We start from the raw sequence: 15,665 nt of genomic DNA, 5'->3' as shown, positions 1-15,665 counted from the left end.
CTGGTTAGCAGTCAAAGACCTTAGGCACTATGCTACCAGAGCACCTAGTGTAGTATTACCTGGCAACAAATCCACTCTTGGTTGTTTTCAATTTTCTTCCATTGATAAACAAAGTTGAATTTCTCTCTGCTTGTTCTTTTATTATGTAGTTTAAATTTTCTGGAACTTCTTGGTAAACATATCTTAAATGTGTTTTGATTACTAATGTTAATCTGCCCTTCAGAAAAATTATACAAAGTTTATAGTTGAGCGTCCATTTTTTATATTAACTTTTTTTTATGTTTTAATGTTTTTGTTGCCATATCTACCAATCATTTCTATGGTGGTTTTTATCCTTTGGGGTCATGCTTTGTAAATCTTCTTGCATTCCAAGATTATAAACATATTTATTCAAAATTCTTATTAAAAACTTAAAATTTAAGATTTCTCTTTAACTATTATATTTTAATATCCTTAAACTTTGTTTAAAAAAATACTTCTGTAATGGTGACATAACATGAAAAATGTCATCATTGTCCCTGAGCTGTAAATGTGGAAGTTGTTATGTTGGTGAATGTCTTTATTATATATGTTTTTACTGCAATAAAAGTTAAAAAAAAAAAAGATACTTGTAGAGTTTTTAAGTGTTGAAATAATTTCATGATGGAAAAAGTTGAGGTACTTAACATTATTTGTAGATTTTCTTAGCAAAGTTGTTGAAATGGAAATGAAAAAAAATTTATTTGTTGGTGATTCAGCTAGTTTTCTGTATTACAAGACCTGAGGTATATGAATACCTATCAGGCCTACTTAGTTGACCAGCTCCTATTTGAATGTTCAGATTATAGATTTAAAGGTAAAGTATAGAGATATAAAAGAGCTTTAAAAATTTTATCTACATTATCTTGAAGTTTTATCTCAATGTTCTTTGCATTCTGGGGTCCATATTATTTTGGTATGTAAATGTAATATCTGATGACAGTGTTGGTATCATAGAGGTGATAAATAAAGTGGTAGATTAAATCCATTTTAATAACTTTCTAACCCTGAGATTCCATGTTACTGTGTTTTTCATTTGTGAGGGTAAAACTTGAGAAAAAAAACAAATGAATGATAATCAAAATTTGTATAGTTTATGTTGTTATTGCTATAACAGCCTTGTAATTTTATATGCCATACTATAAAACATCTTGAAGTTTAGTTAGTGCATTTGTTTTTATGTTTATAGATGAAGAGGAGAATTCTTCAAGTGAACATGGTCTGAAATCTTTGTAGTGCTGTATTGAGAAACCTTTGTTGTTCCTGAAAACAAAATGATCAGTAATCATTCTTCATTAGAAGCAATAATTGCTTTTTTTATTAAAACACATACGCATACTTTTATATCAAGTAATTAACATACTGCTTCAGGTACCCCTGTTTTAAACTAAAGTTTTGAACTCTTAGGTGATGGTAGTTTTTTGCTTAGTGAGCAAATTTTTTGAACTTAGTTTCTGAAAATTTTACTAACATATTATGTTGTCCTAAATTTAAAGCTTAGCATCTCTGATGTTCACTGTATATTAATTCTTTATGTTCTGGTCATAAATTAAAAGCATTAACTATAAATAATTGATAGCACACAATGGACATTTGATAAATCCATTGAGTTTGGATTACTATGTTTTATAAATGTGGTATTAGTAAAGTAAAAAAACTTGCACTTAAATAATACGCACTTAAGTAACTCTTTAAAAATGTCATTCTGTTTTCTAGTTAAATTATCTAATTTGTTTAATATTCAAGTCTAATAGCATAATTAATTTTGAATATTTTCTCACAGATTTGTATGTATGTAAAAGTCAACAAACAGACCCTTGGCACTTGTGTGAAGTGGCTATTTAACCATGAAATGAAAGATTTTTTATTGGCATTGCCCTGTGGACATGTTCTTTCTGGCAGTGCTGTCCATATTTGGTGGCTAAGCATGAAGAGCCAGGTGGTGCTGAAAAGCATCACACAGTGAAGCGTGGATATATCTAGGTTCAACATTTGTTATCCCTTACTGCTGAAGGGAAGGGGAAAATCTGTTTTTCCATATGTTTATTCTTTTTTTTTTTTTTTGCCTACAGTTTTGTCCAGATGGTCTTGTGAACATTGTTTACTTTAGGATGCTTTCCCAGATGTTTTGGAAACTGATGGATAAATATCGTACACAGATACATGCATTATTGGCATATCACAGTTTAAAAAATGTTGTTTGTCCTTGCAAGATTATAATTTATTTCTGGAACTGTTTTCCTAAATGAATGATGTGTATCTATTTATATGTAGTTAATATAAATTATATAGTTTATGTGTTTCCCCAACTATCTATTTTCATCTTTTTTTTTTAATTAAAAAAATTTTATTTTAGAACACTACAAACATATGCAAATGTAGAAAGAATAGGAAAAGTGGATCTTCATATATGCATCACTAAACATTTATCAATTAAACATTTACATTGGCTATATTAAACATTTGTCTTAACATTTATCAATTCATTAAACATTTAAACATTTATCAATGTTAAATATTTATCAATTCATGGCCAATGTTTTTACTGTTATTTTTACATATTTTTTTTAACTCCTGTTGAATTATTTTGAAGCAAATTGAAGATATTTTTCTCTTACTAAAAATATTATGGCAACATTTATTAGAAATGTTGAGGAAGTACTTTTTTTTGAGGAGTCATATTTGTTTGGGGTTGAATATACCCAAATCTATAAGAATCTTGCCCCATTATTATAATTCTTCTCATTGTACACAAATCACTGAAGAGAATTTAGGTGGTGAAACGATAATGGATTTATAATCACAAGATTAGTCACAGGCAAATCATTTAACCTGTTGGAGACTGAGTTTTGTAAACGTAAAAAAGTAATCAGAGTAACAGCCTTATCTGAGAAGACAGACTTACGCTAGGGTTCATCTCTTTCATCTTAAATCTCTTAAAAATCACTATGAAGCTATGTACTGTCATCAGCCTGAATGAGAGCCTGAAACCTTCCTATTCTAGGCTCTAGTTGGAATCTTAGATATAGTTAAGAGGCAGATTGCTTTCATTGTAAACCCAGCCAGGATCCATGTCAGCTTTCTCTTGTTTGTGTAGTGCTCCTTAAACACCGGCTGGCTTGTTTTCTTTTGCGTTTACATTCACTTGCAGGTTTGAATACCGTCGGGCCTCTTACCCCTTCTTTTCTTCTCCATGCCTGGCTTCTGTACTTCCGTGACCTGCTTCATTGATGGTACTGGCCTTTGCCTCCAGTCTCTAGTATGGGTTTATTTTTACCACATGTTTTACATCTGGCGAACAGGAAAAGAGACCTCCCTTATTAGTACCTTTCTGCATTAACTCCAGTTTCTGAGGTTGAGGTTTAAAAATAACTCCTCAATATCTGGGTAACAACAGACATCTGGTAACAACCAATAAATAACATTTAAAGATTAAACAAATAGGAATAAAGGGAGAAAAAGCAAGTCATACGGTTTATGAAAAAATATTGCATAACGGGATAGGAGAAAAGTTGTTAGGACCTGGAAGAAAGTTTTTTCCTTGCAGTAGGTTTGCTTAATGAAAGAATCATCTTAGAAACCACCAGTTATATTTTGTCAATGAGCTGTTTTCACATGTTAAAAAGAAAAGGCAAGAAATTATGAAAACCATAAAACCAATACAAAAGGTAAAACACATATAAGCAGTTCAGAAAATCCAATTAGAAATAAGGGATAAACTTGAGAAAACAATATTCAGAATATGGGGGAAATGAATAAAGAAAAATAATGAGAGCAAATAAGCAATGGACATAAAGGACTGATTTTGACACAAAGTAATAATTTTGGGGAGCCTTGCTGGCACAATGGTTAAGCACTCTCGGCTGCTAACTGAAAGGTCAGTGGTTCAAACCTACCAGCACTCCATGGGAGAAAAGACCTGGCAATCGACTCCTGCAAAGATTACAACCTAGAAAACCCTGTGGGGCAGTTTTATCTGTTCTGTAGTGTTGCTGTGAGTCGGAGTAGGCTTGATGACACAGAACAATAACAACTCAGGGCTGTTGAGCACCAGGCATTTTATGAACATTAGCTGATTTAATCCTTATGGGAACCCTATGAGATAGATAATATCTTCACTTCACAGAATGAGCCCAAGAGTGACAATTATTTGGAACTGGCCATTAGGTGGGATTCTAGAACAAGATTGTATAAATTTGAAATCTGGCTCTCATTATTTCTCATGGCAAATTATATAATCTTGCTGTGGTTGCCACTCTCCTCATGTAATAGTTCTAAATTATCTAGAAAATTTGAGCTTGGAAAAATTATTGAAATCCTCTCCAGCTTTCCTTGTTAAGGAAATAAATACTAAATTAAATAGTCTAGTGGGCCAAGAATGGAACTCTGGTGATGTAGTGGTTAAGGCATTTGGCTGCTAACCAAAAGGTTGGTGGTTCAAACCCACCAGCCACTCCATGGCAGAACGATGAAACACTCTGCTTTCACAAAGATTTATGGCCTTGGAAACCTGGGGGTTGTTATGAGTTGGATTCGACTTAATGGCAGTGAGTTTGGTTTTTGGTTTGAGTGGGCTAAGAATGATGTAGAAGGCACAGCTGCTGGACCTCTGTTCTCAATACCTGGCTTCAAGTTTAGGCCTTCCTCTTTGGGATAATATTTTTGTGGTAAATGATTGTTAATAAAATTTATTTCATCTTAAGAATTCATCAGAAAAAAATTCATTGAACATGCTATTTACTCTTGCAGGTTGTTGGTTTTTTTGTTTGTTTGTTTGGTATTGAATTTTTACTATGTATATTCTCCCCAACATCCCATTCCTGTGGAAGTGCTTTACCTGATCTCCATGAAGCTAATTGGAGAGATGGAATAGCCAAAGATTTAAAAGTTATTAAGGCAAGGCACTATGTGTTATTAGTTAATAATCACATTCAGTTGTGGTATCTCCTTACCAGCTGCAGTTCACTTCTGACTCATGGCTACCCCATGTATGTCAGAGGAAAACTCTCCTGGATAGGGTTTTCAGTGGCTGATTTTTCGGAAGTAGATCGTCAGGCCTTTCTTCCGAGGTGCCTCTGGGTGGACTCAAACCTTCAACCCTTTAGCTAGCAGCTGAGTGTGTTAACCATTTGCATTGGCCCGGGACTCCTCATATCTCTAGTCTCCTGTGATCTCCTGTAATAGTTCCTCATCCTTTATTTGTCTTTCATGCCATTTTTTGAAGAACACAGGTGAGGAGGCATTTTATAGAATGTTCTTCAATTTGAATTTTCTTTCTTCCTCATTTGCTTATCTATTTATTATCAATACAGATTCATTCTCATTTTGTTTAGTAAATAATAATCTATTACTGTCCTTACTTATATGGATGGTCAAATTGTCTCAGATTGGGACAGTGGGAACCTGTGCAAGGTGCTTCTGTGTATTTTGACCTACTTGTATCACTTATTTTGAGTACTTCTGTATTCTCTGGCACAAGAAAAATATTATGACTCATTTGTACTTCCACTGCCCCAGACTTACAGTCATCCTTTTCTTCAAGGAATCTTCATTCCTTTTAATGGAGAATGGTATTTAGAAGTTAAGATCTGGGTCTTTTCTACTTGTTTTGTGACTTAACTCATTTATATTTAATTTATAAATTCATCTAGAATTTATTTTGTAATGGTGTGAGGTATGGATTAGTATATTAAAATGAATTAGAATTAATTGCTTTACCAATAACATATAAAACCGAAGACATTTATTTGGTTTGTATTCTTGTTCTGATTAAAGGGGGAAATGTTTTTTCATTTAAAGTAATGTATTTAAATTATGTCAAATGATGTGTATTTAATTTTATATCTCATGTCACCTGTGATTTCTTAACTTACAGATACATTTTCAAGAATCATAAAAGTTTGTGAAGAAAAATGTGAAACAGGTGAAATAAGGAAGGGAAGAAAAGGCAGCAATGTAATATCTGTGAAGGGAATTATGAATTTAGGAAATACATGCTTTTTCAATGCAGTCATGCAGGTAAGAGCATTGAAAAGCTTTGTAAAATTTAAAAAGGATATTTTAATTAATTTATAGTTTATCAGTATTTCATAGCTCTTAGTCCTTCTAACCAAAAGACACTTAATTATCAATGAAAATGAGTTTAGATAAAAAGTGTCTCAACAGGTAGAAGAATATACTTTTTTAGAATTTTGCAGACTTTATACCGGGAATCATGCCATTACCCAGTTATTAAATTCTTATTGCGCTTACAGCATCTAATGTATTACTATAAATATGAAAGCAATTTGACAATTTTATCTAATACAGTAATTTTTTAGTAGTTTTCTTGCTTAAGGGAATGAATGCTGTCTCCTCTGTCTCTCATGATGATGTCAGTCCAGCTCTGCTTTCAGTGACTCCTGCTGATTTATGAGAAACAACCTTTGGAGATCAGCTTTTGGAGTTTATAAGAATTTTATGTGGAACCTATAAAACAAATAGTAATAAAGCTCTCAGGTTTCAGTGTCAAAAGGTTCAGGTTCAGGAAGTTGGGGTTCAGACCTTTTGATTTTTGTTTTTGTATACAGCCATAGATGAGTCTGATCTAAAACTATGTGCTGAGAATCACTGCTATAGACTGAAGGATTTTAACATCTTCAAGATGACTGTACCATTTTTGTCTTCCTATTTATGTTTATTGGCACACCTGTAGACTGTCAAATGAATGCTATATGTTCTTCTAGAAATTTCTCTATTTTCTTTTTCATTTGTTTTACACTATCTTTAGCCATCCATCTTATTTTCCCATGGTGCTTCGTAAAGGTCTTCTCTATGTTTTATCATGGTTTTACCAGTAATAGTGACATTTACCACATGTAAAATATATTTAAAAATTTTTTTGTGTGTGTGTGATTTGGATGAAAGTTTACAGAGCATGTTGGTTTTGTGTTCAGCAATAATATACACATTTTGTTACTTGACACTGATTGCAGTCCCAACAAAGTAACAGCACTCTTCCCACTTCCTCCCTGTGTTTACAGTTTCCCTTTGTCCTTCTTTCTTATCTGTTCCTGCCTTTTGAGCCTTATTCCTGGGCAACTTCTGCCCTTCTGATCTTGTATAGTTGATTGTTCTAATGAGTGTGTACCTCCCTGGTCTTACTGTTGACATTATAGGTCTGTCATTTTGTGTAAAATATGTTTAATTATAAAATTTTAAGGTTTTTGTGAAATAGACATTTTTACCTGCTAAATGAAATTTGAAACTTTGATTTTTATTGCATAAAATCAGAGGCATGTTATAATCAAATCAGAAAACTTTCCTTTTTTGTTTTCTTTTAGAACTTAGCACAGACTTACATTCTTACTGAACTGATGAATGAGATCAAAGAAAATGGTACAAAAGTAAAAATATTTCCTTCTTCAGATTCTCAGCTGGTGAGTATGATGTATAACCACTAGACAATGCCTCTTTTCAGATGGACCACTGCTGTTCCCATTTCTCTGAACCATCAACTGGGAATGGTAGAGGAGTTTTAAAAAATAAGAATTCAAAAGCATTTGTGAAAATTAACGATCAAATTTAGTACTTTGAAAAACATAGCTTTAAGATATAGTTCAAGCATATCAAGGATCAAAGAATACAAAAATATTGATGTAAACAAACATACTAGAAAACACAAATGAAGTTTGACTTATGTTGAACAAAAGATTTAGGTCCCTGTTTTATAGTTACTGATGAAGTTGCTTGAAATATAGCATTTTTGTTCCTTAAAGGTAGATTTCATTTTAGTAATGAGCAAGTAAAGGTTTTTGAGAGCCTAGTCCAATGATGGATTTTTAAGCAGTGAGAACGGGGCGGGGGGAGTAGCTCCTGACAGTCAAAAACTACTCTGGCTCAGCTGTTGTTGTAATATGCCGTCGAGTCGATTTTGACTCTTAGTGACCCCTCCTTGGGTTTACGAGGCAGTATCACTATGGAAGTAGAATGCTCCATCGTCCTTCTGAGGAGTGGCTAGTAGATTTGAACTGCCAGCCTTCTGGTTAGCAGTCATATGCCTTAGGTACTATACACCACCAGAGCTGACACAGCTAGGCTATTTTATTGTATGAACCATAAACAATTTCAGAACACTAGCCTCCTGCTAGGTTACTCAGAGACTATGATAAAATGAGACGAGGCTACATCATAATTTTGTGTAAACATAGATAAAAAACGAGGTTACTTTGCCACTCACAAAATCCTAGATACCGCTCTCTCTGCCAGAATGAGTGACTATTGCTTCTCTTTTTTAGTTGTGGGATATGTGTGTGTGTGTATATGTTGTTGTTGTTGTTGTTGTTATGTGCCGTTGAGTTGGCCCTGACTCATAGCGACCCCTCCTTGTGTGTGTGTGTGTGTGTGTATATATATATATGTATTATATATGGATGTATATTATATACACACATACATACACAAAACATTTGTCATTTGAACACTTTTTACACATACAATTCAGTGAAATTAATTGCATTCATCATGTTGTGCAGCTATCACCACTGTCCATGTCCAATTATTATCATCAGACCAGTTTACTTCTTAACCAATTTTAGCTTTATCCCTCACAAAGGTAAGATTTATTGAGATGCCCATTCACAGAATTGCTCCCACTTTCTGTTAGCATCCGATCTAGAGAGAACCTCTGCTTCTTTAGACCCTCCTACAAATCACCCAATCAAAACCCAAATCCTGTAAGAGATTCTTTTTAACACCCTCTGACTGAGACACCCCATGATTCCCCCTGGTGTGTGTTTTCTCTCTTTTCAATGATGAGTAAATTCTGTTTGTTCAACTATGGGTGTGTTCCTGGTGGTCTTTGGCTGGAAGGCATTGACACTAGTAATAATGATCTTAGTTAGAAATTTTGCCGTGTGTATGTGTATGTACACACGTTAAAGGAAAACAGAGTTTGGGTATAACTTTGAAAATAATTGAAAAGAGTTTTAAAGATGCTTATCACAATATAGTAATCTTAAATAATTTCTTGTTCCTTATTAATAAAATACTTGGAGAAATTAAAGGTGGAGATTTTTCCTACTTAATATAATTTATGATTATTTATGAAGATCTGTAAATACAGGTAGATGAATAATTTTTTGTGTGAGAGTACATTAAGGTCAGTTAAATATAATTAAAGACTGATGATTTCACTCTTAAGCTAATAGTTTTATAAATAAAGAGTGGAGGATATGAAAATATGTGTTTTTTTCAAGTAAGACATTTAATCTTCTATTTCCTATTTTTGTAATATATTAATTTTATATATTATAGAATAAAGATTTTTAATACATTTGAGGCAATTTAGTTGCTGTCATTTAAACAAAGTATAATTCTTTGATTTTTTAAATGATATGTTAATATTTCTAACATATAGTTGATCATGTTTTTAAAGGATCCATTAACAGTGGAGCTTTCAAGTCCTGGGCCACTGACCTCAGCCTTGTTCCTGTTTCTTCATAGCATGAAGGAGTCTGAAAGAGGACCGCTTTCTCCTAAAGTTCTTTTTAATCAGCTTTGTCAGAAGTGGGTGCATTTAACTTTTAATATAAATAATCATTAGTTACAAAAAATCTTTACGGAAGCAGATTGTCCAGTCTATCTTCTGTGGAGTGGCTGGTGGGTTTGAACCGCCAACCTTCTGGTTAGCAGTCACATGCCTTAGGCACTGTATCATCAGAGCACCAATGTATTTATTACTCATTAGTATTTTATAGTTTTCAGCATACAAATCCTGCACTTAATTTTTAGATTTATTCCTAAGAATTTCATGATTTTTAAATTCTATTTATTATAATTAGAACATTTTTTTAAATGTCAGTTTGCAGTTGTTTGTTGGTATGATTTTTTTGTATGATGATCTTATTTCTTGCTACCTTGTTCAACTTCCTTGCTAGTTCTAGTAGCTTTATGTAGATTTCTTTTGGTTTTGTATGTAGAAATTATAGAACAATATCACTAATATCACATGCAAGTAAGATATTACTGAAGATAATTCAGAAACGTTTGCAGCAGTATATTGACAGAGAACTTCCAGAGGTTCAAGCCGGATTCAGAAGAGGATGTGGAACAAGGGATATCATAGCTGTTGTCAGATGGATCTTGGCTCAAGGCAAAGAATACCAGAAAGAGGTTTACTTGTGTTTTATTGACTATGCAAAGGCATTTGATTGTGTGGATCATGACAAATTATGGATAACATTGAGAAGAATGGGAATCCCTGAGCACTTGATTGTACTCATGAGGAATCTGTACCTTGACCAGGAGGCTGTCGTTCGAACAGAACAAGGGGACACTACATGGTTTAAAATCAAGAAGGGAGTGCGTCAGGGTTGTATTCTTTCTCCACACTTATTCAATCTATATGCTGAGCAAATAATCCGAGAAGCTGGACTATATGAAGAAAAACGTGGTATCAGGATTGGAGGAAGAATCATTAACAACCTGAGATATGCAGACGATACAACTTTGCTTGCTGAAAGTGAGGATGACTTAAGGCACCTACTGATGAAGGTTGAAGAATACAGTCTGCAGTATGGATTACATCTCAACATAAAGAAAACAAAAATCCTCACAACTGGACCAATGAGCAGCATCACAATCAATGGAGAGAAGATTGAGGTTGTCAAGGAATTCACATTGCTTGGTTCTACAATCGATGCCAACGGAAGCAGCAGTCAGGACATTAGACGACGTGTAGCATTGGGAAAGTCAACTGCGAAGGAACTGTTTCAAGTGCTGAGGAGCAAGGATATCTCCTTGAGGACTAAGGTGCGCCTGACACAAGCCATGATATTTCCAATCACCTTGTATGCATGTGAGAGCTGGACAATGAATAGGGAAGACCGAAGAAGAGTTGATGCTTTTGAGTTGTGGTGCTGGCGAAGAATGCTGAAAGTACCATGGACTGCTAAAAGAACTAACAGATCTGTCCTGGAGGAAGTGCAGCCAGAATGCTCCTTGGAAGCAAGAATGGCCAGACTTCGTCTCACCTATTTTGGTCATGTTGTAAGAAGGGACCATTCCCTGGAGAAGGATGTCATGCTTGGTAAGGTGGAGGGTCGACGAAAGAGGGGGAGGCCTTCAACGAGATGGATTGACACGGTGGCTGCGATGATGGGCTCGAGTATAGCAGGGATTGTGGGGCTGGTGCGGGATCGGGCAGTGTTTCGTTCTGCTGTGCATGGGGTCGCTATGAGTCGGAAACGACTCGACGGCACTTAACAACAACAACAATGTAGACAATAATGTTATTGGTGAATAAAGACCTTTTTATTTCTTCTTTTCTAATCTCTGTCCTTTATATCTTTTTCTTACCTTTTGTCACTGGTGAGGACCTCCAGTGTAATGTTGGAGTGGTGAAGTTGGCGTTCTTGCCTTATTTCTGACAGGGGAAGAGCATTCAGCCTTTCTTTCACACTTAAGTGTGATGATTACTATAGACTTTTTTTTTTTAAATAGACTCCTTCCTATCGCATCGAAGAAATTATCGTTTATTACTAATGTTCTGAGAGATCTTACCAAGAATGAGTGTTGGATTTTGTCAAATGCTTTTTTGTATCTGTTGAAATATGTTTTTTTCTTCTTTGGCATATTGATTTAGTAAATTAGTATTGATGGATGTTCTCATTCCTGTGAGTTACACATATTTCAAGTGTACTGATAGATGAGTTTTGGCATATGTATATACATAGCCACATTCATTATATATCTATCACCCTCAAGTTTCTTTTGGCCCCTCCCTCTGGACCACTTACCCTCCGGTTACCAGTGAAACCTGTTTTTTGTCACTATAGATCAGTTTTCATTTTCTATGTAAATGAATCATACTATAAGTACTATTTTTTTCTCTCTCTTCTTTCATTTGGTAGAATTACTTTGAGATTCATCCATGTTGTTATGTGTATTGTTATGCATATATTGATTGACTTGAAAATAGAACCAGTTTCTTGAAGTTTCTATTATAATGGTAATTATCAGACCACCTTTGATGAATGTTGTTTGGGGACAGGTGCTTCAATTTCCTTCTGACCTTTTGGGAAAAAAAAACAAAAATACTTTGTAATCTGAAATAGTATTAAGACTCAAAAAAAATTGCAAAACTCAAAAAATAGTACAAAGAATTCCCATGTACCTTTTACTCAGCTTCCCCCAATGATCATATCTGACATCACTATATACATTGTCAAAATTAGGAAATTAACATTAATACAATATCATCAACTTTGGTATAGATCATATTAAGATTTCACCAATTTTTATGTGCATTTTTTAAAAAAAGGTTCAGAGATGCTATAGAGTGACTTTGTTCCCTTTCCTCTTTATACACATCTTTTGCTTCCTTTACTCCTTTATTGCTAATAAGATTGAAGTACTGAGCTCTCTTTGGGTTTTGTCTACAAGGGAAGGTAATCAACTTGACAAAATGTATGATAAACAGTATTATTCAAAGGCATTTAAGCCTAATTTTATGATATTCTGTGGTGTTTTGTGTACCGTAAAGACCAACCAAACCAAAATCAAACTCACTGCTGTCATACAGTATACTATAAATCAAAAAAACCCTGGTTGGTATTGAATCTGTTCTGACTATGGTGACCTCATGTGTGTCAGAGTAGAACTGTGTGCCATAGGGTGTTTCATGGCTTATTTTTCAGAAGTAAATCACCAGACTTTTCTTCCAAGGCACTTCTGTGTGAACTTGAGCCACCAACCTTTTGATTAGCCATCACTCACACTGACTGCTTATACCACCCAGAGATTCTTCCTTTATAAAATATTTCTATCTTCACAAAATATTTTATTTGTAAAAGTTATTCAGTAAGTCTAGTCTACATTCAAGGGGAGAGGAATTAGAGCTCACCTTTGGAAGAGAGAAATGTTGAAGAAATTGTGTATGTATTTGAAAACCATTGCATTATACAACCTAGAACGGTTAACACGTTGCTGTATATCCTGTCATATTTTTTTATCCTCACTTTATTTATAAAAACTATTTTATTACCTATGTTTTTCACTTTACAATACGTTGAGGACTTCTTTCCCTGTCAAAAAAATACAGAATTACATACAAAGAATAGCATAGTATTGAATTTTATGAATATATAATAATTTGAATTAATCTGTTCACTATTGATCTCAGAATTGGAATTTTTAAGACAAAAAAATACAAACCATACAAAGAAAAGATTGAAATTTCTGCCAATGGTATATCTGTAGACAGTTCACAAGTGAGAAAACCTGAATGACTAAATAAAACATGAAAAGAAAGAACTGTAATTTTAAAAAATAATGTAACAGGACATTCCATCAATGAAAAATAAGTGCTGGTGAGGACAAAGAGAAATGGAAACCTAGCTCTGTGATCTTGGATAAGTTAACTAACTTTTCTAAGCCTTACTTTTCCTAATCTTTAAAATGAGATTAATTAATAATAGAACTTCATAGGTTCTTGTGAAGATTAAATGAGATATATATGATAAACATTTAACACATTGCTTGGTACATAGTACTCAGTTGATAAATATAAGCTATAATTAATATTAAGTTTTCAAAATTAATGGTAAGTAATGGTATATCTGCTCTACAGCCTTGCTTGATTATTTCCCTTAAGATAAAACCTAGTCTATAAGCTACAGTATAAAGCATTGAATAAATATATCACAGTTTATCCATTGTTCTACAAGGAGTCCTGGTGGTGCAAGAGGTTAAATGCTCAGCTTCTCAGCTGCTAACTGAAAATTGGCAGTTCAAATCCACCCAAAGACTCCCCAGAAGAAAGACCTGGAGATCTGCTTCTGTAAAGATTACAGCCAAGTTCTCCTCTGAGGCAGTTCTACTGTCACATGGGGTTACTCTGAGTTGGAAACTGCATACAGTAGTAACATCCATTGTTCTGGGGTGGACACATCATTGAAATGTCTTGTTGCATGAACATATGAGAATTTAGAAGCAGAGTTGCTGGATCAGGGTCTGAGTACTTTTAGTTTGACTAGAAATTTCCCAGTTTTCCTCCAAAGTGGTTTTTCTCATTTATACTCTCATCAGCAGTGTATGAGAATTCCTTACCAACACTTATTTTTCATTGATAGAATCCTCTGTTTTATCATTTTTTAAAAGATTATAATTCCTTCTTTTCGTGTTTTGTTTGGCCATTCCTTTTTTCTCACTTGTGAATTATCTATGGATGTACTATTGCCAGAGTTTCGATCTTTGTATGGTTTGTATGTTTTGTCTTAAAAAATTTCAATACTGAGTTATAAACATATTCAACTACATTGTCTTCAAAAAAGCAGATTTTAAAAAAAATTGTGGTGAAAATATACACAACAAAACATACAGTCTTCACAATTTCTACACGTACAATTCAGTGACATTGATTACATTCTTCAAGTTGTGCACCCATTCTCACTATCCTTTTCCAAATTATTCTACCACTGTGCCAAAGGGGCAGGGAGGCCACATCTTCTGACCTCCTCTAACCACACAAGAGGAAGACAGAATCGCTATCAATAGCCCAAGGCCTATTCCTGCAGGGCCAGTCATGCTGCCTTCCTCCAGCCCTTGCACTAACTGTTCCTCTCCCAACACCCACCACTTCTTTGGTAATTTGCTGCAGTGGCCACACAGAACTCACAGATTATGGAGTTTATTAGGGAGCACCAGGCTACAATTCAAGTTCAGGAACTACACTCAGTCTCTCTCAGACCGCCATCTCTCAGCCAACAGTCTCTTTCAGTCTCTCTCCCAGCAGTGTGTGTCTCTCGGTGTCTCTTTCTAGCAGTACATATCTCTCTGTGTCCCTTTCTCAGCAGCGCGTGTCTCTGAGGAGCACGTTTCTCTCAGCAATATGTCTTTCTTAGCCAGTAGTCAGAGAGAGACTTCTTCTGCCTCTAGGAGGGCTCCTTTTGAGCCTGGCAGAGTGGCCAAACTAATCAATCATAACATCAGAATTCTAAACACCTGAGAGAGAGTGAACTTCCCAGAACATTACTATGTGCCACTCACAACAGAAATACCCCACGTGGATAACTTTAACAATCAGGAGCTCCTCAGTTGCTCACAGCAAATTCCACCATGGAGTTTACAAAGACTTAGGGTTAGAAAAGCCATACCAGGTAATTTACTACACCACACACTGTTAAACATAAACTCAGTGCCTGTAAGGGAAAAACATCCTTTTCCCCTCCTTCTTACCCCTGGTAACCATGAATTATCTTTGGTAGCTACATATTTGCTTATTTCATGTAAGTGAGATCATACAGTATTTGTCCTTCTGTGACTGACATTTTGCTCAACAATGTGTTTTCAAGGTTCATCTATGTTGTGGCATGTATCAAGACATCATTTCTTTTTATTGTTGAGTAATATTCCATTGTGTGTATATATCATATTTTGTTTATTCATTCATCTGTCAATGAACATTTTGGTTGTTTCTACCTTTTGGTTATTATGAAAAGTGCTGCAGTGAACATTGGTATACAGGTTTCTGTTTAGGTTTCTGGTTGCATTCTTGCCTTCACTTCTTCTGGATAGATAACTAGGATTGGGATTGCTAGGGCATGTGTTAGGTTTTTTTTTTTTTTTTTTTTTTTTTAATTTTTTTTGAGATTTGGAGGAATGTTTAC

The 15,665-nt window shown here is 34.5% G+C and overlaps 1 protein-coding gene across 1 annotated transcript in view; it reads left to right on the top strand.

Moving 5' to 3' along the window:
• The window catches only part of USP45 (ubiquitin specific peptidase 45), a 111,319-nt gene that overhangs the window by 45,213 nt on the left and 50,441 nt on the right, over window positions 1-15,665 (top strand). The window contains exons 6-8 of the mRNA XM_042781139.1: window positions 5,894-6,036; window positions 7,341-7,436; window positions 9,434-9,564. Of these exons, the coding sequence (XP_042637073.1) occupies window positions 5,894-6,036; window positions 7,341-7,436; window positions 9,434-9,564 (370 nt within the window). The remainder of the gene's footprint in view (window positions 1-5,893; window positions 6,037-7,340; window positions 7,437-9,433; window positions 9,565-15,665) is intronic.

Source organism: Orycteropus afer, unplaced genomic scaffold (genome assembly GCF_000298275.1).
Source record: "Orycteropus afer afer isolate SDZICR_OR568_19922 unplaced genomic scaffold, OryAfe1.0 scaffold00087, whole genome shotgun sequence".
Taxonomy (NCBI): domain Eukaryota; kingdom Metazoa; phylum Chordata; class Mammalia; order Tubulidentata; family Orycteropodidae; genus Orycteropus; species Orycteropus afer.
This window is presented reverse-complemented; position numbering and strand designations above follow the sequence as displayed.